The sequence below is a fragment of the Phoenix dactylifera genome, chromosome 3, assembly GCF_009389715.1.
Source record: "Phoenix dactylifera cultivar Barhee BC4 chromosome 3, palm_55x_up_171113_PBpolish2nd_filt_p, whole genome shotgun sequence".
Taxonomy (NCBI): Eukaryota; Viridiplantae; Streptophyta; class Magnoliopsida; order Arecales; family Arecaceae; genus Phoenix; species Phoenix dactylifera.
Genome location: NC_052394.1, coordinates 17,894,225 through 17,919,683, shown reverse-complemented (window position 1 = coordinate 17,919,683; position 25,459 = coordinate 17,894,225). Strand labels below are relative to the sequence as shown.

Genomic DNA, 25,459 nt, shown 5'->3' with positions numbered 1-25,459 from the left:
AATAATATATAACTTTTATTTGTTAGAATATATAGTTTTTACAAAGATAAAATGGTTAGCAGCCATTTCCTTTATTTTTTATTTTTTTAACTTTTTCTTGATGTCATTTAATCTTTTTTGTACTTTTAATTATTGTTGTTCCATTTAGTCGTTGAAATTTGGCTGGGCTTTCTCTCTCTTGCTCTAATATTTTTAGAAAAAATATAAAATGGTCGGCAGTAGACTAATTATGAAAAAATGTTCAATTCCTATATTATTATTATTATTGTTATCATTGGAGTTGCCCAAGATGACCGATCTATCTTATCATACTAAATATAAATTAAGTTGGACAAATACTTGATTTTTTTAAAGTTGCTATATAATATGGAGCATGCTAGTTCAATTTCTCCTTTTTTTTTTTTTTTTGATACAAGATTAGCTCTACTTAAATTATTTGATTTTGTTTTGCATCAACAGGCGATTCAGATTAAATTTTTATGTTTTAGGAGAGAAAAAAAAAAAGAGAATCCGTTGATGACACCGAATAATCTTCCCATGAGCTCTAATACATGTAAATTCTTATGGTGTTCTTTTTTTTTTATGAATGGTTAGGAGATTGTGAAGCTTGTAGTACACCAAACCTTGAGAGAGGATAAAAAGCAAAAGATGATTTATGAAAATTTATATAATTAGAAGATGAAGAAATGCTTAATATCATAGCTTCTAATAGAAGTATAGAAGAAAACCAAACCTAACTTTAATATAAAAAGATCATTTGCTACCAAAGAATCTATTCATGGTATAACAATCAATTGCCCTTAAATAATTTTTCTTCAATATTTTTCTCCACTAAGTGCCTTATTTTGTACACAAATAATCATCTAAGAATTTATTAATATTCCCTTTACATGTTACCCATCGAAATTGCAAAGTATAAATTATTAGTTGTCTCCACATTAGACTTATACTCAATAATTGATAAATAACTATTTATACACTTAGCAAGCTACTGGTAGTTACTTGATAAAATAGATATTTCAAGAAAATTGTGTTAACTGATTTTTCCATCTAATCAACAATAAATAGTTTATTCTGAAATTAAAAGGGTTACGTGCAAATTAATTTTCTCAGGCATTAATGCATTATATATTTCAGGGACTTATTAATAAACTTTTCTGAACATTCAGCATGGACATAATTTATGTATAGACCATGTTATGTATTTGTTTTTTGGAACCTATGCCGTATTTGTTCAAATGGGATTCGATAAGTAATTGAAGATATAAGTAGGGACTACGAAATAACTCTTCCATCAACTTCAAATCCATAGAGTACTGGGGATCCATTGCGACGGCCGTCGCTTACTTCAACTCCGGAGCCATTTCCAAGAGCTACATCTCAGCCTCTATGGTGGAACACGCAAACCGATCTCAACCCTAAGTCTCCTTGATCCGAGACTCACGTCTCAATCACCTTTCGCTCATAAACCCTAAATTTGTTCCGAACAGTATCTCTACTTGATGCCCTAATTAGTCTCCGATGCCGCTAAATGGGTCAGAGTGAAGGGCTATTCAAGTCATCGTTGCCGTGAGTTTTAACGTTTTATACACTGTGCGTTCTTTCTCACATTAATTTGCTTCTAATAATTAATTTTAGTGATCTTTTTTTTTTTTGCCCGAGAGAAAATTTTATTCTTTAATTTTTTTGTGGTTTAGATCTCGGATTCAAACCTAATGGCTTAGTTATCAGATGTAATTTAAGTTGGGTGATTTAAAAAATTCCAATTTTGTTTAGGAAAGTGATGCCTTCGGCTGCTATCTACATGCAGGGTCGCCTAAGGCCCCGGCCCAAAAAAAAGGCCCACGCCCACCGAACTCCCCATAGCTACAGTGAGTCGCAGTAGGGCTGCCGGCTACGGGCCACCTCGACAGGACGTGGGCAAACCTACTCGCCGTCCACCGGTCTCAATCCCATCGCCCATCGGCCATGGCAAGTAGGAATCTATTCGGCAGCCTATTCCTTCGCCGCCCACCTACTTCCCCGTCTCCCAACGGACCCTTCCCTTCTCCGCAAGAAAACACCGGAGAACAGGGGGCTCCTTCCCATCTCCCTCACCCTCTCACAGTCACTAATAGTGATCAAACCCTCCCAGCTCTTTCTGATCCCTCCTTCGTGCGCTCTTGGAAGAGGGGAGGGAAGAATCCTCCCGCGGCCCCGCCTGATAGACGAATCTGTGATTCTTGCTCGTTGAGTGGACTCTGAAACCGTAAAGGGATTCTTGGTGCTCGCCGCGCCTGCCTCGCAGGTAAAGGGACTCGTCTCGCACTCTCGCTACTATTTTCTTCCCGATGATTTCTGATTCTCTTCGGAGTTCGTTACCTTTGAATCTTTGATCTGACGCCGAAATGGATCTTGAGCCGCGGACGAGTATGAATAATCTATATTTGCAGATATGTTGATGTGAATATTCTATATTTGCAGATATGTTGATGTTCAACATGTATGAGCATATTCTGGAAACCTGGCTGTTTCTGTTACACTCATATTTGATGCCTAATTTTGATCATTCTTTTCATATACTCGAAGTTTGGTGAAATTCCTTTGGCTGAAGAGTTCTGGGACACATTAATTCCTTGTTTACATTTGTAATCATGTCCACATAATCTGACATGACTTCCTCTTTTTCTGTAATAAAATATTGAGGTTCTATTACTTTTTTTTTTGTTTTGGTAATTTCCAAAATTTTTTCTTGAAGGTTTAAATGATGTTGTTTTTTTTTCCGGTTTACAATTTGTTAAATTTAAGTGCTAGGCTGGCTTGCTGGACTTTGACATATAGGAGTTGCTTCATTTGTATGTGTTCATATATACATCTCTTCATTTTATCTACAATCTATCATTCTCTTGCTGTTTTTTTCATATTGCTATTTATCAAACAAATGCATTCCTTAATAGTAAAAATTCAGAACTACTTATTATGTTATTTTTTCATCATTAAAAAAAAAAAGGCCTTCTCTACTGAGTTCGCCTTAGGCCCCCAAATGCATTGGGCCGCCCCTGTCTGAATGCAACGATGATTTAAGATGCATTAGTGTATATCATTCCCCAAAGATTTCTTATATTTTTTGTTTTGCAGGTCGCACTATATTTTTTTTATTGACTGGTTGAAAGCCATAGTTAGAGCACCATCAGTTCTTTTCCCTGATCTCTAGCATCCGAAAGCTATTTGGACCAGCCACTGTTGCAGTCCCGCATGCTACACTGATGATAGACACAAGATCTATGTTCAGAATGGTTTGGCTTAGGTTTGATTGAAGGAACAAGTCCGATAGGCCAGCCATGTGCTGAACGTTTTGTATCAATGGAAGGATATGAACGATATATTTGGTTGCAGCCTCAAAGAGATCACAACCATACTCCATCCCAAATCCTCTCATAACAATGGTGTTCCATAATGTTTCTTGACTTTCCAAATCCATTCCAATAAGCATGCTAAGGACTTTTCTATCCATGAGGTATTCAGGCATATCATGATTACTGCAAGTGACTTAATTTCTATAACAAAGCCATTTAGTTCAAAGGTTACATGTTCACATATATTGCTATCTCTATTCTTTGCTCTTGCAGGACCATGCTGACAAGGTTTCACAGTAGTTTCTTACTTTCTAGGTCTCGAAAATGATACACCTGCTTTTGATGCTTCTGCACTTCAACTAATCGCTTGCAGATACACTCTTGTATTAGAGAGATCCTGTGCGATAGGTACAGCATTGTGGTTTGCTAGACACAGGTCCTCATCATGAGGACTAATAATATTCTTCATTTCCTGGCCAGATTGGTTAATATTTTCATATTTTTGCAGCAAAATATCTGCAACTGCCATATTACACTTGCAAGTGTCTCAAAAGTAAGGTTTTCTTTAAATATTTTAATCTTGATCTCTTTTATTGCTATATGCATAAATGCTATTTTGTCTTTCTGGTGCTGTGAATATGGACACCTTCTGTTGGACACTTCTTTAGCTTTGGTCTTGCTTCCTTTTCACCTGCTTTGCGACTTTTCGAGCAAACTTTGCAACAACTTTGACATAACCAAATTGATGCATCAGCTACAAGCCAGATTTCAGATCACATCTTTACATCATATACCAGATGTCATGACTTGAATCTTGTGATGTCATATTCCTGTATCAACTTTTTTGGTAGCTAATCCCATGGATGACCATTTCTACATTTCTTCAATGACAACTTACTTCTCAAGAAGCAGCATTCATTTTTATTTTTTCAAGAAGTGCTTCTGGGCTTGTCCATAACTGCTCTTGTTAGTTACCTGTAGCTGGTATTTAAAGATGAGTTGAATAGTATATTTCTTTGCATGTCTCTACTACTATTTCTAGTATCAGTTCTATGTGACCGTGGTTATCTGTTTTATGCCCAGATTTTTCCTAGTTCTACATTATCTGTTGTCAAATATTATCTTCATCTTACATACGTCATGTAAAATACTGCAATTCTGCAGAAGGACAGGTTTGTCCCATGAATTGCATCAAATTTATGGTTCTATTAACTCAAGGCTCTTTTCCTTAAGTATTGCTCATTTTTTTCTTCTCAATAAAACACAATGAAAAATATGTGCTTTGTTTTCCTGCCATTTCGGTAGACATGGCTTTGTAGTTTTGTTATCTAACATGAGTAGCTCTACAACATGGTTATCAGAAACCCAGTAAGAAAAGCTGCATTTGCATTTACATAATTTGTTGAATTCGACCTGGCTATAGTCTTATTGGTTGGCTTTGAAAAAAATATTATGCTTCTTCAAATTCAGTCATCTAATGACGTTGGCATGCTTCCTAATATTGGTATTGATTACTTAGGAAACGGTATTTTCATTTTTGTTTTTGATATATCACTTCTGTCTCCACACCATTATCATAGCATTAGAAGATTTTTTTGTAGTTCATTTAATGTGGTTAAATTACTGTTGCCAAGGTGCTACCCATAAAAATGTTATTTGTCTACTTCTTCCTGATTGTTGAAATGTTCAACAATTTTCTTGTTTGGAAATGAAGGGAATTTCTCTTGAATTAGTCATTACTTATTTTATACCTGTGTTGTAAATCATAACCCGCCATCACCATCATCATCCTCGTCATCCTCTCATCCCCTGATTAAATTGTCATTAGATGCATACACCTGGCTTTTTGGTTATGTGGTTAATGTGATATGTCCTAGAGAGAAACTTAATGAAAGTGTCTTTTTTTTTTTCTCATTTACAAGTATTGCTTCTCTCGCCATGTTAATGATCCTCGTTTTTATCATCACTGTTGGGAAAAGGCTCCTAATATTCTCTTCGCCTAATAGGTACCACATTTGTAGTTTAAAGTGCAACAGTTTCAAACATTATGATGTGGCTTCGTCTAATCATTGTGATAGGGCATCTTGTGCCACACACAAAGCAGCCAGCTGACTGGTTTAACCTCTGAAATTACATCCATTAGTTGTGTTTTTCGCACCAGGCTAATGGTGCTGCAGAAAAACTGGTGAAATGGGATGATGATCTGCTGCATCTGTCTATGTTCATCAAGATGTGGTGGTTCTTATAGTTCGTGGCTGAAATCTACGAGATGACGTGGTATGCATACTTTGAATGGTGTACATTGCCCCACCACATTTTCTTGTAAAAGTATTTTGTTTTTTTTTAGTTTCAGTTGTATATATGGAAACAGATTAGCATATTACTTTCTCATCTTAACATGCATGAGGTACATATTGTTGCTGTTCTCTATGTTCCATCATCCTCATTCCTTTATTCCTCTCAATCACTCCGGATGCCGCATTTGGACTCTTGTCATCAGTTCTTGTCAATTCCTACAAAACAGGAAAGATTATTTCTTCCTGATGGCTTAGAGTCTTGGACTCCTCTTTTGTTCGCAGACATCAAAGGGAAATCACCTTTGGTCTTTTTGCAGTTCAGCTTCAGCATAACATATCTTACTAATTCCACAGTCATTTTTAATATTATCTTGGACTGGTTGGTATATGTATCTATATCCTTTTCTCCTTATAGTTGCAACATTTCTGTTAACCAACTAAATAAACATTGCAACCAGCACTTGTACGAATGGCAACATGATATCAACTATCATCGCTAGCTCCTGTCAGGCTCGGTAACATTATATGGAGATGAACACTCAGAATATTTTGTGCTAATAAATTGAAGTTTCAACACTTTAGGATAATACAACACACAGTATAAAGGGAACCTTCCTAGAGTCCCACTTATTTCCTAAGAGTTGAGAGGCCTTTTGTTCATAGCAAGGGAATTGCAAACAAGGCTCTCTGATAACACTGCCTTCTAACTATGGATAACTGGCCAAAAGGCAACAAAGTTATCAAATGATCAAAAGAGAACTGATGCATACATTTTATTTCTCAGCCTTTCTTGTGGGTGCTTGAAAGGGGTCTAGATAAAAATGGCAGATGAAACTTGTCTTTGACAATTGGATGGACAGGGCTTAATAAAATGATAGAAAAAGAATCATCATGTTTCACCTAGCTCTTATTCAGCTCGTATCTATCAAAGACATAGATTTATAGCAAAAGAAGTCCTTTTTTGACTGCACTAATTGTTTGAGTCAACAAGGATGGTTTACAGCTGGACTAGTGGCTCTGAGAAAGAGAAAAAGGAAAGCCAAACTTTTCAACTGATAGCTGCAGGGCTGTTGAGGGTGTCTTTTGAAGAGGCTTGCATGCCATGGAATTTTTACTTTTAGCGACCATGATGTCTATATTTTTTGTTAAGGGAGCTAATCATTTCAAAAGGAGAGAAGCTAATGTTCATATTTTGTGAAATTGTGGATCCTAGATTGTACTGTCCATGCTTGGAAGGGCTATACGATGTAAGGGCAGGAAGAGATAAGACCTTTCAGGAGCTATTCGATTGCTCATTTTGTGAAAATGGTTAACCATAAACTTAAATTGTTTAGATATGTACACGGCCTGTGGGTTTTTGTAGGATTTATAAAGGCAAAAAGGTATAGGCCTTGAAATATTGGAAGCTAATATTTCGTAAAGCAAATCATGGGGCAGTTAATGTTTTCTGTTATAAGGGAAGAAACTTCTTTGCCATGTGCATTATGATATATCATTTACAACTTCAAATCTTGCTCAGTTTAATGTCGAGTTAGCCCATATAACTCATGCAGAGTTGGTGAAGCCAAAAGCCCCAATTCTTTACAAATGAATCACTTTCTCTTGTCATTTTGAGATTCAACAATCAGGGTTGATCTAAGGGCTGTTATGACCTGCTGGCCTTTTGATACCGCTTGGATCAATTTGCAATCCAATGGAAGTGGGAGAAAAGATAAGATAAATTTCTTGTGCAAGGAGGAAGATAACTTTCATTCAAATACTTGGATGCCTTCTCATTACAATTCATGACTATTTATAGGCAAGTTATGGGTAACATGAAAAGACAAAAGAAAATGAAAGATCAAAAGTCACCTTAATATGGGTAACTCACACAATAAAAGACATCAAAACCAACTAAATTCTCTTAGAAAATTTAAAAGGTCAAAAGACACCTGCCTCTTGAAATACCTATAACTTTCCAACCATAACTCGGATTTTAATGTTCTTAGGCTTGTTGGAAAGAAGAGAAAGAGACCTGAAACCTTTATGTTAATAACTTTTCTAAATTCGGCCATTTAATACTCTGAAAATGGCATGCAAGTTGTCTGATGTTCATGCACCTGCATCATACTCCCCCGGTTGAAGCTCAACTCGTCTTCGAGTTGTCCAATGCCTCTTCTTTATCATGATATGGAATTAGATCAGAAATATTGAAGGTAGCAGAAACTCCATAGTCATCAGGAAGTTCAATTTGATAGGCATTTTCTCCAATACGCTTAAGAACTCGAAATGGTCCATCAGCACGATCTTGTAATTTGCTATATCTTCCATGGGGGAATCGTTCTTTACGAAGATGAATCCATACAAGGTCGCCTTCTTTAAATGATGCCGAGCGTCGATACTTATCAGCTCTCTCCTTAAACTTTTGATTGCTCTTCTCAATCTTGGATCGAACTTGCTCATGCATCTTTTTGATTTCATTAGCTCTTGCTTCTGCATCACCGCTAAATCGAACAACATGAGGAAGGGGAGCTAGATCAAGGGGGCCATTAGGATTGCACCCATAGACGATCTCAAAAGGACAAGCACCGGTAGTAGAACTACTTGAGCGGTTGTATGCAAACTCCGCTTGAGGAAGAATTAAGTCCCATTGCTTCTTGTTATTGCCCAAATAACTTCGAATAAGATTGCCAAGGCTTCGATTCACCACTTCCGTTTGACCATCGGTTTGTGGATGATGAGAAGAACTGAACTGAAGTTTGGTGCCCAATTTCGCCCATAAAGTCCGCCAAAAGTGTCCTACAAATTTTGAATCTCGGTCCGAAGTGAAAGTCTTTGGAATGCCATGAAGTTTGACAATCTCTCGAAAATAAAGATCAGCAATTTTAGATGCATCATAGGTCTTCTCGCAAGGTACAAAATGTGCCATTTTAGAGAATCGATCAACAATCACCATGATCGAATCCTTTCCACGTTGAGTGCGAGGAAGACCAAGAACGAAATCAATACTTACATCCTCCCATGGAGCTTGAGGTATAGGAAGAGGAGTATAAAGGCCGGTGTTTTGAGCTCGGCTTTTGGCAATATGGCATGTTCGACATAAGTTGACATGTCTCTCTAAATTCTCTTAGGGAATTTAAAAGGTCAAAAGACACCTGCCTCTTGAAATACCTATAACTTTCCAACCATAACTCGGATTTTAATGTTCTTAGGCTTGTTGGAAAGAAGAGAAAGAGACCTGAAACCTTTATGTTAATAACTTTTCTAAATTCGGCCATTTAATACTCTGAAAATGGCATGCAAGTTGTCTGATGTTCATGCACCTGCATCACCTTTTCACCTGAGAAAGTTGAAATGGGATTGGGAGAAGAGGAGGAGGAGGGGGGGGGGGGAGAGTTTTGAAGAAATGAAGTGGCCAATCTTCTAGGTTTCTCTTGGAGCATTGGAAAACTTATTCAAGAAGGTTTGTTATCCTTGAGGACTGTTTTGTGCCTTATTTTTCTCGATGTTGGAGCCAAAAGGAATAGTATGCACTGTCATGTTCAGATTTTGAGGTGATATGTCCCTTGTATCTCTGCCATCCCTTCTTGTGGTGAGTGAAACTACATTTATATTGTTCTCCTGTGGATGTTATAAGACTTGGTTTTGGCTGAACCAAATTAATCCTTGTCTCTGTTCATGGTTTGTTGTTCTTTTGTGAGTCCCTTCTTTTTTCTTGTTGTACTGCCCATTCATGAGAATCCAAGGTTTGTAGATTTATTTGGAGAATGGCATGTTTGTCCGCCAAATCTTTGTAGAAAGCCTGCATAACTGTTATTTGTGCATTGTGTTTCAAATCAAGGAAACTTAAGTTCAACCTAGGAAACCAAGTTGTCTCTCATTTCATGCGATATCTATCAGTAGCAAACTCGTGGTCTTCCTTCTAGGCCAATCTCTTTTCTTATCTGTTGTTAAGTTCCATATGCATGATTTCATTTTCCAGTGGCATATATGAAGATAAAAGCCTAGGCTAAGAACAAACTACCAATTGAAATGTAACTGAGATGTCAAATTTATCTTCCTAAGTTAAATGTTTATGTTTTTAGTTTATGCAGAGTTGGAGGAGATGGATCATGTTTTAGAAAGTGCTTTGTTTTAAAAGTTGCAAAAAGTACTTTCTAAAGGCAACACCAAACACACCCTAAGTTTCATTTTTTGAGCTTCTTTCATAATTGTCTGTCAACCTAACCTCAACCCTACACTGCGTTTGTCTGGGACTGGGACTTGCATTGCTGGTGTCTCTCACGAGGCATTCTTTTTCTTGTTTAATGAGATGATCAAGTGATGCTCTCCAAGTATTATTCTACTTCAAAGTTTTCTGAATTAATTAGATTCAATTTTGTGTGTCAGTTGTTCCAGAAAACAATATTTCATAGTCGCTCTTTGTTCTCGGCATGTGATTCCTGTTGTCCTGTTATTTCATTGCTTTCAGGATATGTTTCATGGTCTATGTCTACGACTTATACATAGTTGGGTTGACATTTTATGGTTCTGGGCTCCTAGAAAATCTTCGATATCTTTTAAAGTACTTTATTTTTGTGTATTTTGAAGGCAAATTCTTAGCTCTTTATTAAAAATTCAAGGGGATTTGCCTGAGTGCCTTCTCATACTGATGTATACATTTATATGCCATCCTTGTCCTTCGATTACCTCCATTTGTCATGTCCATTGAGTGTTTAAGCATCTTATTCATTCTTTTCCCCTCTTTTTTTTTAAGGTGCAATTCTTTTTCCCCTCCTACTTCCTCTCATGTGAAACAAGAATGACCCATTCTGATGGCTTGCTATCATGTCCATGAAAGAGAGCCACTTTGTGGTTACTAAAATTAAATAAGAAGAGACCCTGATTGAATAACTTAGGTTCCTAACATGGGATAGTGATGACATGGAATGACAGGCCAAAGATAATCCTGTTTTCATATTGTCAAGAGGCGAGTGAGGGAGTCATCCACCATTAGCCTTTATTGTAGGTGCTTCCCAGTACATAAAAAAAAGAAGATGGGGCCCTGACACTTGGATGGAGTTCAAGTTTTTACTTCCATTTAATTAAAGTTAAGCATTGCCTCAACTAGGCCTTTAGAATCTGTGACTCTCGATGTTAGAAAGGTTGATGATATGTGGAGATGAGGAGGAAGCTAAGCTTATTAACTAATAGTTATATGATTGTGAAGAGTCTTGCTGATTGGTGATTAATTATCTTCAGTTGCTATGAGGTCTAAACTTTCGTATAACAAGGGATTTGACTTAATCCAGATCAAGAAGGGAAATACCAAGAAGCAAATTGATTCAGGTCTATGATCCTAAGTTACTTGTTTCTGTCCATGGTTAGATAGCTATTTATGGTGATGCAGCCAACCTTGTTTCAAGCAGGAGGGGGTAGGTAGGGGAGTTGCCCAATTTGTGAGATTTCATTAGCTTAAAATTAAGTGTGGGTATTTTAGTAGTCTGATATCTTTTATTCCTCTTTTGAATCTTTTCATATCTTAGATTAGGAGTTATGCGACCTAACAAAGCAATTAGAAAGTTCTGAGGACCAAGCAATGCCTCAGAATGGTACTGTAAATTCCAACCAATATTTAATGTCTGATCTTTCATGCCCATTCCTTGCTTGTTTACTGATATGTTTACTTTTGCTCATTCACTAGTAGCATAGACAAACCAAAAGCCTAGAGTAAACAAAACACAGCCAATACATAATTCTTGAACTGTTCAAAATTGTTCCTGAAAATGTTCTTATGTTTTTTTAGGGTAGAAAAACTTGGAGGAAATGGATTTCATGGTCCAAGACACTATTGCAGGGTTTACAATCTTCTCTAATGGCGTGAACTGAGACCCAATTGTCCATTGCCCATTATTGTTTCCTTCTGTCTATCAAAGATCTTTATACCAAATTACTTTCATCATTTTGATAATTTGTAATAATCATCATTTATTATATTTTTATATAGAATTACCAATTATTTTGGACTTTAAATTCTCTAATTGAAATGGAAAGATTTTCCTACACAATGGGATACCTGTTCTCATCCCTTTCATATACATAGAGAAACACTTATTATGTGCTAGAGAAACTCTATCTATCATGTGGTGAATGAGATTGAATTTCTCTTTGAATTGCAAATCCTCTATAACACTCAGACCTGATACTGCCAAGCAAGGTCATTCTTTGCAGGCACAATTTCAGTTCAGGCGGGATCAAAACCAACAGTGGGTGGTTGGTCTGACTTAATGGGGCAGTCTAGTTTCTAGCTTAATAGTCATACCAATGTTATCGTTAGCTCATATGATGGTTACCTTTTTGTTTTCTTCTCTTCTCCTTGATCAGTTAGCCTGAGAGGCCAGTATGTTACGATCTTTTTTTACAACTCCTGGAGATAGCTAGACTACAATATATGTGACCTTTATTTGTTACTTTGCCAATGTGGCACTTTTCTTCTACACACAAAAGTCAACATTTATGGCCTGTCCTGATGAGAGAAGAACTTTATTCATGGAGCCACGTTTGGAGTCCAAGAAGCTTTTTCAACCATTTACCTATTTCACTGGGTCCTTAGGGATATCCTCAAAAACTTCATTGCTTTCTCTCTGTAGCTAGATTTGCCAACGATAAGTGAGTTAAATTATTTCCTGAAACCATTCCCTTGGCAGACTCCATATTCCAAAGCCATCCCACAAACTAGCATTTCATCTGTCTCCAACTATTGTGCATGTCTTGGATTTTCCGCTTGTAATCTCTTCCTTGTGACTAGTAATCTGGCATATCAATTCACTAATGGAACTAATTTGACCTACTGCTCACACTGGTTTTTTCGTAGTATATTCTGCCATGTTTCCCATTCTAATTCCTTGTTCTTCATCTACTTCTGATCCATCAATATCCAGTTACTCTGATGAATTATGAACCTGCATGATCTCAACCATTGCATATGAAAAGATTTGGCATTTTAGACGTTCCAATAATGTCTCCAAGATTTTCTCTTAGTTCTGAGTTCTAATTATTACCAAAATGTAACTGCTCCTGCCCTACACAAGAACATGTAAGCTTGCATTATTCTTAACAGTAATAGGACTTTCACATGAAAATCAAAATTTGATAGTTAATATTTGTTATTAGCTATGTACAGTATCCGGCATTCTTCCGAGCTGTCTGCCACAACTCATGCTTGTTGCAGTTTTACCAAATTGATTGTCCATATGACTTTGCTCTGATTCTCTCCTCTTTGTCTTTTCCACTCATTTGAATTTAGACAAGGTTGACATCTATAGATGGGTTGGCAGGCTAGAAGGTACTAGTTGCATCTTTAAAACATCTAAAGTTTAATGCTTATGATCAATCTAATCAAAATCCATTTTCAGCAGGACTTCAGGCAGGGGGCAAAGGAAAACATATATGATCTAAAGGGGCAGTTAGATAAATACGTGATGCAAATCAAGTCTACTGCCTGCTGCAAGTTATAATGCTTATGACCAGATATTTATTCTTTTTGCTCATAAAAATGATTAGGTGTGTAATACTGAAACAACTATTGTTTGTCCTTATTATATTTATTTGATTTTAACTTATTGTCTCAGTTGTTTTAAAAAAACAATATCCCCATCAAATTTCCTTGACCTTTGGACTCTTCTGCACTTCCATCATCAAAAACAAGATGTCTATGTACAAGTTTATTTCTCTGCTGTTAGATCGGTACTTTTTGTGGAACTGTTGATCTGGGGTTAATTGTTCATATCCTGAAACGTTTCAGGTTTCTGTTCTGAAAATTGAAGTATTTGAATTTCCATGAGTACCTCAGCTGCATGAATACAATCTTGTGCTACCTTTGCTCCTTCCATCACCATAATCATCCTTGTTGTTCTCAGTCCATATGTGAACGGTAGATATCAATTACCTTTTTCTTGTTGCTTGAGTTCCACTTTTCTAGAAATATGAACATGGTGATCTACAAAATGTTATTTTTCAACTCAGTAAATCTCATTAATGCTATCTCATGGTTTTCTTTGTAATCATTGTCAAAGAGACTGGAATCTCATGGTTTTCCTTGTAATCATTGTCAGAGACTGGAATCTATGGTTTTCAGCTTTGCCTCTTTTGATCTTGTTTTCCATTTTTCATTTGTACCATTTCATATTATCTGTCCAATGGTGGCAACTTGGTCGCCATTGCTTGAAAAGACCAGAATCTGTAATCTTGTACATTCTTGTGGTGGGTGCTGCATTTGTATCATTAAAAAAATACCTTTGACCACTACGATAGAACCTCTCAACTGTATGATCTAAAGCAACTAATGGCTACTGTGATGGAACCTCTCAACACAAGAACATCTGCGAAACTCCATATCAACTTATTTTGGAGATTGGCTAACAAATAACGATAGACCCAAAAGCTATGAGAATCAATTCTTTTAACTGTTAGGATAAAGTTCCAACAACTGCAAGATAATAGGAAAAAGAGACATCACAACGGACCCACTTGTGTTTCAACTGCCTCCATTTATACCAAGAAAGATACAAGGTGCATAATTGATAATCTTCTGATTAAACAAATGAGATATACCCGCCAAAACGTAATCCCCAAGAATTCTGCTTTCTAACTCTGGATACTGATAACATTGGCATAATTGATTTAAAGAAACCATATCACTAGAAATTAATTAAAGACGATGTCTATTTTATAGCCTTTCTTATGGGTGCTTGGAAAAGCGGCAGGACATAGGTGGAGAAGCTAAATTGCACTTCAACATTTGGATGGTCAGAGTTTAACATGGTAATGGAGATTCCCATGCTCGCATTGCTTTTCTTTATCTTAACTTCTTCTTTTTTTTCTTTTCCTTTTTTTTGGTGTGTGCGCGCATGGCGCAGCCTCATTTCAAGTCTCTTTTATTTATGTGCCTTTGTTTTGAGTCAACAAAGGCTGCATCTTTGCTGGATTAGTGACTTGTGGCAAAGTGATAGGAAAGCCATCCATTTTAGCTTAACAGGTAGCTCTAATAGTACTTTAAAACGAAGCAGCTCTAAAGGTTGTTGGTGTCCTCTGTAGTTCTGTGCAAATGGCTCGAGTAGATCCCATACTTGTAGTGACTATGATGTGCTTTATTTAAGTAGGCAAATGTTTTAGCTGATGATTATGGTTAATTGTAACAGTTCAGGGGACCCAGATTCCTTAAGAATTGGTTGTGATATTCCTTTCTATCAGTTTATATAGTGTGAAAATTACTACTTGTCTTGTGCTAAAGTTACCTAAGTTAGTAGTTGTTATATGTAACTCATTTATCATCATTACCATCCAAATATGCTAGTGTGCTTGTTTAGTTCTGTGCTATCAAAGTTATCTACCTAGCCTGAATTAAAAAACGTCCCTGCAACTATGGATGATTAGAGGAACACATTCATGCACATATACACATGCACAGAAGGATGTAGTGATGCAATATGTTTCATGTTCTCTCTAATCAATATTCATCATCATTCTCTCTCATTTTCCATTACCAACTTAATTTCTCTGTTAAAAGATCATCATTCTCATCATGAGATATGCTCATAAATGTTGGGTATAAACTGGCTCAAAAAACTCATGATGGAACACCAATTATTCTTGAGCATCATATATTTTCTATATATCTCTCTCATCAATGTCCTTTTCATTATCATCAAAAATATCTCAACCTCTATTATTGCAATATCATCTTATAATGTGCTCCACATTTTAAACAAGCTAAGAACCATTGTGATAGGAACATCACAAAAAGGGTCTCAGCGACCACTGACCTTTATAATGCATGAACAACATTCTTCAGAGATGCTTACAGAATGAAATCTATTTGCCCAATGGAGTGATGTTCCAACAACTTCAAATGCCTTGAAACAAAGAGAGTAACTAACAATATATCGACTTAAATGTATCAGCATAAACTAATACAAATGAAAGGATAGCCTTTACCAGTCAACTTTCCTTTGTTTATAATTGGAATAGATACCATGGCAAAATACTGTAAACAAAAAGCAGTGCAAGACAAGCTTTCTTCTGACATTTGGATGGACATGGTTGAAAATTATGACATAAACAACAATGCTTAATATTATCTAGTACGAATTATATCTTATCAAGGCTTGAGTCTGCCTAAACTGAAGTCCTTTAAGTATGCATGTCTCCTTTGGAGTCAACAAAGGCGGTGATTTTAAATGGACTAGCGACTGCCGAAAATGAGATAAAGGACGACTAAGCTCTTGGATTGGTGACTGTCTTTTTGAGCACGACTATGGTGTGCAATCTTCTTTTTTTTTTTAATATCTAGTACAAATGAAGAGAGGAGAAAACAGGGCACTGGCTTATATGCTATGAAAGTCTAAGATCCTAGTTTGTTTTGTTGGTCACTTAATTTTGTGATGATTGGTAACTGTACAAACTGGAAACCAATAAGGATTTAAGTGAGTCACAAACTTATAATGTCCATTTTCACTATGTTTTTTTCCAGAAAATTCTCTTCAGATTATTAGATCTTATGAAGCCCTTCCATCCATATGTAATGACTAGTTTTTTGCTTTTTTTTTTTTTTTTTTTTTTTTTTTGCTAAGATGGATATACCATATAGATTATAGAATGAGTACGAATATCGCTAAAAAAGTCAAAAAATAACAAATTCTAGGACGCACCAGGCAGCTTCTTTTTTTCCGTCCGAAAAATGCTATCGGAGTGGTTAGCCACATATGAAGTCATCCAATTCGCTGCTCTATTAGCCTTTTCGTACATATGCTTCGCGTGGAAGGCCCCGAGGGCTTATTTTAGTACCTTATATTTTTTTCTACACCGTTCTTTGATCTTGGGAAGATTTTTTTTTTTAAAAAAAAGTAGCCAGTCAGTACATCATCTTTTATCAGATGTACAGGTTAAAAAGAAGCCTCCACGTAAGTAGATGAGAAATCCCATACCCATCTTCTCGTTGCACAACTAGTGATGGATAAATATCGAAGGAAGCCGCTAAGATTTCTCAAGAATCAAACACCTTTAAAACTCCACGCCTTTGCCTTTCTCATCAAAATCTAGGCCCCACACATCCCTTTTTGTTATTACATATCGTCCTGCATGCTACTACGGAAAGATGAAAAACTAAAATGCCAACTCATGTTAGTTTTGAAACTACTCCACAAAAGCCAGGACCAAAATTGTTTTATTACCCCACGGTGGCTACCATATTACCAACTTGATAAAAAAAATAAATTGAAGCCAAATAGCTGTAAAATCAAAGTTCGCCGTATTGGTACCGGTCGGCGTACCGGCAGCAGCTCGGACCGGTTCCGTACCGATTTTAGATTCCACGTTGATCCAACGCTGATCCATACCGGTCCTGTACCGATCTCATAACAATAAGTTACCAGTACTGATTTTCACGCTAATCTGGTACCGGTCCCAGGTTGGACCGACACGGATCAGTACGGCAGATCATGTGTAAAATGATGGTCTCGGTTTACTAGAACTATTAGCATACTGTTTCAGCTCGCTGGAGACCACATTCTTTTTCTTAGAAAACAAAGTAACTAGACTAAATGGATTTAGTATAATCCCCCCTCCTCTATAGGAATCGTCTAAAAGGTAAATAGCTATGGATGGATTCATACATAAAAGCTAACATATATGTTGTGGATCTAATTTTTTTATTTAGGAATACATTGATCTTCTATGAAGGAGCCGAATGAAACCAAAATTTTGAGTTCGGTTTTGAATTAAAAACATTGAAAATGATCAACAATGAAGAAACTCCTCCCCTACTAGTCTGTCCTGGGAGTTATGGACTTTGTCTTGTATAGCATTGTTTGTCTCACCAGTCAAATTGATTGCAAGCAAGAAGGCATGGAAAGCGTGTTGGAGGGGAAGCCATTGAGGCCATACAAATACCTAACAAGAAGGTTATTTCATTACAAGGTATCCCCACTAAAACTGTTGTTCACTGATGCAGCGGCTATAATAACCATTTATTTGCCTCACAGCACAAAGTTTCAAATTTCTTAAAACATGATTGTTATAGCATCACTTTAAAGGTTAATACTAAATCACTATTCGTCAAATGGAAATTATAATTTTTCAAGTAGTATAAATTACACATTTTTTCGAAGGAAAAGTTTTTATAAAAATTTGAATTTTGAAAACATTATTCTATTTAAAATACTAATACATAAAATGGTGTTTGTGTTTGGGGTCCCATTTATATTACTAATTGCTATAATAGATGTTATGTTTTATTTTTTCTATATAAAAAATAATGGAGGGGCTCAAAATCATCAAAATTGCCATGGCAACATTATATGCCTGCCAAAATATTATAACAATGGCAATTCTAAATCATGCTTCCATAGGTGAAACACATCTAGATGGCCAAAAATGCCAGAGAAAAAGATCGAAGTGGATGCTAACTCATTATATATAGTGCGAAATGAAAATTTAGAACGATAAAATAAATTAACAGGTGTGATCCCAAAATGGACACTCAAGCAGCAAGGTAGCGAGGGTGATCAACTAAAGCTGCAAAATATTGATTTCATCTCTAATCTTATATAGATTCCGTTATGCAAAGAGCCCAGCAAGATAACCTTCTAATTTGGGGAAAACAAAAATTCTCTCAATCTCACCCTTAATATTTTTATTTTTGCACATATCACCTATTCCGGTTGCTGCATGACCGATGCCAATATGAATTCAAGTGTAGACTTAACAAAGATGAAAAATCTGAAATTGTTATAATATTTGAATCTTTCAACCAATAAACAATGAACAGAATATATCCAATTAGAATAAGATCAACCATTGCTTTTCTCCTTGGGCAACTAAAAGCCTCTTGATAAGATACATAAACTGGTTTTAGATAAACCTTAGCCAAAATATCGACAAATTACAGGGATGTATATGTACGTAAAACCATTATCTTGGTCAAAAAGAAGATCACGACCCATTTGTCCTCACCACCCTGCTTGCAGAATGGATTTTTTTTTGATTTTTTAACCGAGTTATAGTTTTCCTTGTCCCTTCTGTAAGCTATAAAGCTGCAACCAGTTCCTGGTTTGACACCACCTTCAAGATTCATGGCCATTCATGAAACGAGATAGATAGATAGAGAGATAGAGATAGAGATAGAGAGAGAGAGCTATGTTGTTTTCCCCCAGAAGCTGTACCTAAAGTGCTTTAGTTTGATTTGTTTCCTTGTGGGGTTGGCTTTCGCAGGGAGCATCTTTTCACCACCTTGTCTAACAGTCCCTTCAACTTGTTGCTCTGGTTTTAACCCAGCGGCAGCAACTGCTCACCACCGTGTTTGAAGGCGGGCGCTCCCCTGTGAGCACCAACAGCCCTGAGAACAGAACCAAACAAAAAGATTGCCCCTTTACTTGCCAAGCCTTCCTTTACCCCTTGCTATATTTGGGCATTGACCCTTGTTGGCTGGTACTCGTATTACAAAACAGTGACTAATTAAAGCATGCCAATGGCTCATGTCATGATGAGTTCCAACAGTTGGATGTGGAGCTCACTGTTTCAGTTTACATTTGCTGATTAGAATGCTTTACAAGGAGTCAGAGGACTACGTCTAAAGTTTAAGAGATATCCTTTGTGTTACCATATGAAGCAGGAAGCTCACTGTTCCATCATAAAGCAGCACCCAAAGAGGTAGCATGCAGCAGGCCTTTCGACTTATGAGATGATTCCCAATCTGCAAAAAAATCTCTCTGGAATCAATGGCTCCAGCCAACAAATTTACCTTCTCTGTAAGTTGCCATGGATTTGTGAAGCCATCAATCTGTAGATATGAAGCGACAAGTATAGTTCAAAAAGATTTGATGATAAGCATATTCACTTATATCCTACCATGCATTTGCTATGATTGGTTAAGAAATGTTTAGATTGCACTACTATTAGATGACATCAAGGAACCTTTCTTCTTTTTGGTTCTTCCTTTGGACATGAAACAAACATCTTAGACCTACATCACTTTGATATAAGCCATCTGAATTTCCCCTTACTTATACCTTTTAAAATTCTTAATTTTAATTGTGCTCCTAATTTTACTGCACATCCATCCACCTTAACGGACGCTTGATTAGATTCTCTTTTATATAGCAATTTAGAAGGATCAGGTCCGATTGCATTGACACAAGAATAATGAGATGCAAGATCTTGGAGTGATAAGCTCGAGGAAATCAATCCATAGTCAATCAACTCTATCAAGATTATCCAGTACTTACAGTACATTTTAATCAAACATCCTTGTCAGTTAGTCATGCATTCTCTAAGACCATGTTCAACGCTCTATACATTCTAACAATTGATGATGTCTCCCCTACAACAACCTTTGATTTGATTCCGCCGGTTTTTTGATGCTCTGATGGTCTTATTTGCATGTGACTCCCATTTAGCAATTGGTCCGGTCAATAGACATTCTTTTTTGTGTTTTGAGAAAAAGTTTGGCAGCAAAATTGGAGTGCTGAAAGAAGCCACAGTTTGATCAAATAGAAAATCATTCAGAAACTAATGCTTAATTTATCTTGAACTAGAGGATCTTCAATACCTCATGGTCTACCAGATGGAGAACATAGGAAGTCTGTTTTAACAAACAAAGCTGCATATTATCTAGAAAGAAGTGGGTGACACTCTAACTACAAATTTTTTAACTATATCCATTGGCATTTGAGTACTAAATCAAGTTCATTATGATTTCATATCAAAGAGCACTTGAAATTGAGAATGCAATAGCTGTATCAGCTGCAAACAAAGTTAAGAACTTGTTGCAAGTTTAAAAAATAAAAAGAAAAAAGAAAAAAAGAAGCACGGGCACTTGGGATATAAAAGGAAATTTACCTTATAGGAACTATGTTTCAGAGAGAAAAAGTGTTAATAAATCAGTACCATCATTTGATCTTTTTGACTCAAAGCAAATCAAAATATTCTCCCTGCCATAGTGTTAAGTCTGTAGATTACAGACATCGTCTGGATTGGAACTGAAACAGGTTTACAGTACTAGTTACTAAAAGCCAAAATACTAGAGAGCCAACAGCACAGCCAAACAGAGGCCTCAAGGCTTCTAACCCCAAAACTCTGCTACTATTTTGAAAAAGAAAAAACTTGCTCTTCCTTCTTTCGTACCTACCTCCTCCTTTCTTCTTCTTTTTCTTCCCTTGTTCCTTTCCTCACCTTCTTTTTGGATTCTCTGTGCATAGTCTATGAGCCCATTTTCCCAGAACACAGCTTCAGTTGATCAACTTTAAACCCTTTTCTTTTCCCAGATAAAACTTTCTATGTTGCTCCCACCCCAAGGAAATCAATGAAGGTGAAGGTCATCTTCTCTCCATCATTATCTCTTTCAGCATGCATGATGGCATTGTTCCTCGGGTTAGCCACTGATTCAGTTGTTGAAGCCTCAGAAGTTGCTTCAGAATGGCCAGCCTGATCAACACCCATGGTCATCAACATGGGTGCACTTTGATAAAAGCATCCAGCAGCAGTACCAAATTTCCCATTGCACCCATTTGTTGCGGCCACCAGCTTTTCTTGCGAGCCTGCAAACGAAGTGGCAACCAATAATAATAATAATAATGATGATGATGATGATGATGATGATAGCCCATTAAGTGGGGAAATCAATAGCCAGAAAGCAAAGGTGAAAACATCAACAATAATAGCTAGGTGAGCAAGGAGATTGGTGATATTGGCAACTTTTAAAAGGGAAAAAAGCAAGACCCATGAAAGAAAAGAAATCTCAATAAAAATCCAGCAAGACAAGAACCAATTATTCAACCACCAAACCAGGAGTAGATACAGGCATAAGCTTATGAAAAGAAGAAAACATTTAGATGCCAGAGAAAAGGAAGCAAAAGAAAAACAATAAGAAATCGATGGAATAATTAATCTAGAGAAAGATATCTATTGAAAGAATTTGTTAATATTTTTGTCAAGTTTTTCATAGGGAGGCTAGTCTTTTTGAGCTTCTATTCGTATTCTCTTTGTATAGTACCCTTTCTCTCTCTGTGTGTGTATGTAAACCAGCCAAACCAGATCAAAAAGAAAACGTTAGGTGAAGAAATTAAAAAACAAGGGTAAAAGTAAGAAGAAAAGCTATGAAATAAGTCTATAAAAGAATAAAATAAAAACAATAGCCCAGCAACAGTATTAAACTAATTCCCTGAAAGAAAAAGGAATAGTATTAAGCCCATAATAAAAGATGGAGGAGGCATATACCCATGAGGAACTGAAAGTGCTGAGGCAGCTCTGGTGGTCCAAATCTGTTGAGGAAACCAGGAATGAGCATGTTTTTGGAGGAATTCGGGGACAAGCCAGTAGAACTGGAGGCAGACTCATCTCTGTTGGTGGTGACGGTGGACTCCCCACTGTGTGCATTGTTGTTGCCACCGCCCACCAACTCCATCATCCGGGGGAGAATTGGAACGCAAGGGTTGGTGGGATTGAGAGGAGAGAGCTTCCTCCTCCTATATCCATTGCACATCTCCCTCTGCCTCCTTGCCATCATCACGTGCCAATGGTTCTTCACAGCATTATCAGTCCTCCCAGGGAAGAACCTAGCAATGAGAGCCCATTTGTTCCCATGGAACCTATGGGCAGCCAAAAGCCTTTCTTCTTCCTCCTCAGTGAAGGAAGTCTTGTTGATCCTTGGGTCCAGTTGGTTGAACCATCTCAGCCTGCAACTCTTCCCTGTTCCATGCCAAAATCATCAAAAATGGAGCACAGGAGTTCATCAATCGTCATCAGGAACACAGCTTTTTGTGATCGAGACCGTGGAATAGGATTGCCAAATAGGAGGAGAAAAAAAAAAAGACGATCTTTTTTGTTAGAATGGAATACCTGATCTTCCCTCGAGCTTCTCAGCGATGAGGTTCCAGTTATGGGGGCCATATTGGGCGACAAGCTCTCGAAGCCTGGCGTCCTCCGATGGCCTCCAATGGCCTCTGATGCAGAGCTTCGGCTGCCCACCTTCGTTGTCTCTCTTCCCACCAGCGTTCTCACCTTCGTCTTCTCCGCCTCCACCACTCTTCTCACCCCCAGGAGACCCCTGTTCCCCCACGAAACCCTGAAAGCCCTCACCTTGCTTCTCTTCCGATGGAAATCCCACATCACGAGGCCGGCATTCCCTCTCCGCCGAGCGGAAACTCGAAGCACCAAGGAACGGAGGAGACGGCGACGGCGGCGGCGGCGGCGGAGGAGGATGGAAGAAGCCCATTTCCGCCGCGGATTTCGGATTCAGGGAGCCCATTTTTCCACAAAATCAAACGAGCGAACGAAAAAACAAGCGTTTTGATTCTATTTCACGAAGAGAACAGAACCCTAGGATCAAAAAACTCACAAGGACGCAGACAAAAGATGAGATTTTGATCACAAAGAAGAGACCTTTGATGAGCAAAAAAAAAAAAAAAATCAACCTCAATCCAGATGGTTTAGATGAAGAAAGGAAGGATTTTTCTTCGAAGGTTTTCCATCAGGAATCAAGTGGAAGAAAAACAGAGCATGCGGAAGAGGGTGAAGGAAGGAGAGCCCAAAAAGAAGAAAAAAAAACGTCCCAGTGGAAAAGAGAACAAGGGAGAAAAGGAAACAGCCCCGGACGAGAGAGCGAAAACAGCACGTCTCTCTCTCACTTTGAGACTGATTGACGCGGGTCCGTGGGCATCGGGGAATGCATGCCCGAGAGTTCAAAAAAAGGAACCGCTCGTGTGGGTGGGCTGATACCCTCCTCTCTCTCCCCCCCCTGTTTTTTTTCGCACCCTCTGTCCCTCCAAGCCTTGACAAAAAAAACCCCAAGGATACCAGCCCTTGGCACGTGTGATACGCATGGCTGATGGATGGTTGTGATCCTTCCTAGTAACATTTTTAAATCTTTTATATCAATTGATTACTTCTATTTTTATTTCATATTAGCTATCTATATATTAAAAAAATATTATGTTAAAAAAGCACATTGGAAAGGCTCTAGGATTCCGTCTGTATCGTAGCTGGAAAGGATCTAGTATTGTATCTATATACCAGATCGGAATAGCTCTAAATTCTGTCTGCATGTCATTTATTAGTTTCTTAATTTGAAACTAATCTTTTAAAATTTGTTTCTGAAACAACTTTTTGCCTAACAGACGAACATCGCCGGTCGGCAGAGTCTTTAGGGTTTGGCATATGACACGCTTTGTCTGGCTATATTGTTGTAACGTAAGCCACTCTGAGATGTGTTATTCATGATCTTAGAACTCGCATTCGTTTTGCCGTCTGTCGGAGCACTCTCAACACGTAGCCCTTCTATTCAACAAGTTATTATCTGCATTGAGATGTTGCAACATGTAATGGAGTGTTGTTCATGTACCTCCTCATCCGACCAAAAAACACCAGCATCAATCCAGTATTTGCTTGAGCAACAGAGGAGAAAGAAAAGTACTTGCTGAAGAAAAAGTGCACTTACCTGATCTGGACCCCAGATGTCAATACTTCCCCTTGCATGGCCACTGAAATATATGGCTTCCCTCTTGTGCAGCTTGATATAACGACAATGACAACAATAGTAGTATTTAGTAATATATTCATTAATAATATTTCAAAAGTTCTATATCTGATCAAACGTAGATTGATGATTACACCTGTAAACTTTAATGAGTGAGTGAAAGTAGAGGAAGAAGAGTAATGTTTGCTCGGGGGATGGAAAGACATTTTTAATGAAACATAATTTCTTATCAGCTTAATAATAGTAGTGAATATAATAATAAGTGTCATTCTATATTTACTCAAATTTTGATTAAATGGCACCCTAAAATGATTGCAGTATGGCCTATGGGCACACCATGACTTTTAGAATATTGGATGTGAAATCTACATTTACAATGTCGAATATGTTTTCAAGAAAACAATGTTGTATAAATTATTTCTAAATAAATAATTTGGGGTTTGCTAGAACTTTGGCATTTCAAAGTTATTCAATTGTTACATCTGAAGATAATGCAAGATGGACTAGTGGTTGGTTTCTTCTAGCATGATTTTATACATTTTTGTTGTTATAATCGACGCCTTTAGAAACTAGAGTTTTTTTTTTTTTTGTTGCAAAGAATATCCTATACTATCACATACTTGTAGGAAACTTCCTAATTCATTTATATTTAGAAAATGATACCAAAAAAAACTTTGATGGTTTAAACAAATCCTCCTTTCCATTAGATTTATCTCTAATTTACACAAAATTTGATTGGGGCAATAGACAGATATATTATTTGAGCAAAATATATATTTTTCTGTACTCTCACATATGCAACTTGTTACTTTATTATGCCACATTAACCTCTATATACAATTACAAAAGACTTAAGGTTTATATGAAATATCTTCGAATAAAAATTAAGTTATGTAATATGGGTGGGAAAACAAACTCAAGGTAAGTGCAACCATTGCTCGAATTGAAATGTTATAGCTTAAGAGATGGAGCTCATAGGAGGGCAACTGTATTTGCATTGTAGGAGGTTTTCCTATTTTGTCTTGTAAAAACTAATATAATAGAGATTTTTGTTTCTTTTTTTTTTGGTAAACTGGTATCTCATTACACACGAATATGAGTATGCCTCGAGCTGTCGGAATACAGAACATGAGCTAGGCCTTGTGGAATGGAATCAGTGTCATCCCATAGGAAAGCTCCGGAGTGATGAGCTACGAAGGAGGCAACTCAGTCCGCCGCTCCATTCGCCTTCCGAAGTATATGTGCGAGCCAGAAGGAGTCGAGACTTTCCAGAAGGTGGCATACATCTCTGACCGGTGGGTATAGATCTGGCCTGGCACACCCATATCTAAGCCACTCAA

The 25,459-nt window shown here is 37.3% G+C and overlaps 1 protein-coding gene and 2 long non-coding RNA genes across 11 annotated transcripts; 1 reads left to right on the top strand and 2 right to left on the bottom strand.

The window, feature by feature from the left end:
- Positions 1-1,851: 1,851 nt before the first annotated feature.
- On the top strand, positions 1,852-15,930 carry LOC103709099. 9 transcript variants are annotated; one of them, XR_005511146.1, is made up of 8 exons: positions 1,852-2,287; positions 3,118-3,496; positions 3,609-3,743; positions 3,844-3,888; positions 5,342-5,612; positions 11,397-13,153; positions 13,395-13,523; positions 14,325-15,930. It is a non-coding gene; the product is annotated as an uncharacterized LOC103709099 (long non-coding RNA). The 9 variants fall into 9 exon arrangements; XR_005511150.1 differs by lacking the exon at positions 14,325-15,930 and having other exon boundaries at positions 11,397-12,935; positions 13,009-13,153; positions 13,395-13,739; XR_005511148.1 differs by lacking the exon at positions 14,325-15,930 and having other exon boundaries at positions 11,397-12,935; positions 13,006-13,153; positions 13,395-13,739.
- Positions 4,275-11,402, bottom strand: LOC120110288. Its single transcript, XR_005511151.1, has 2 exons — positions 8,944-11,402; positions 4,275-7,292 (listed from the first exon to the last, which is right to left on the bottom strand). It is a non-coding gene; the product is annotated as an uncharacterized LOC120110288 (long non-coding RNA).
- Positions 15,931-20,518: 4,588 nt separating the features above from the next.
- LOC103709098 (transcription factor CSA-like) lies at positions 20,519-23,301 on the bottom strand. The gene is made up of 3 exons (XM_008794294.4): positions 22,484-23,301; positions 21,863-22,333; positions 20,519-21,183 (listed from the first exon to the last, which is right to left on the bottom strand). Exons 1-3 carry the CDS (start codon positions 22,890-22,892, stop codon positions 20,921-20,923), a joined length of 1,143 nt encoding a protein of 380 aa, XP_008792516.2. The 5' UTR covers positions 22,893-23,301; the 3' UTR covers positions 20,519-20,920.
- Positions 23,302-25,459: the final 2,158 nt, after the last annotated feature.

What these genes read in the sequence shown, in the direction of transcription:
- LOC103709098 (XM_008794294.4), bottom strand. Translation starts at nt 22,892, where the DNA reads ATGGGCTCCCTGAATCCGAAATCCGCGGCGGAAATGGGCTTCTTCCAT. An exon ending in GAAGCTCGAGGGAAGATCAG is followed by an intron (nt 22,334 to 22,483) that starts GTATTCCATTCT and finishes GGCATGGAACAG; the next exon opens with GGAAGAGTTGCAGGCTGAGA. An exon ending in GCACTTTCAGTTCCTCATGG is followed by an intron (nt 21,184 to 21,862) that starts GTATATGCCTCC and finishes CTTCGTTTGCAG; the next exon opens with GCTCGCAAGAAAAGCTGGTG.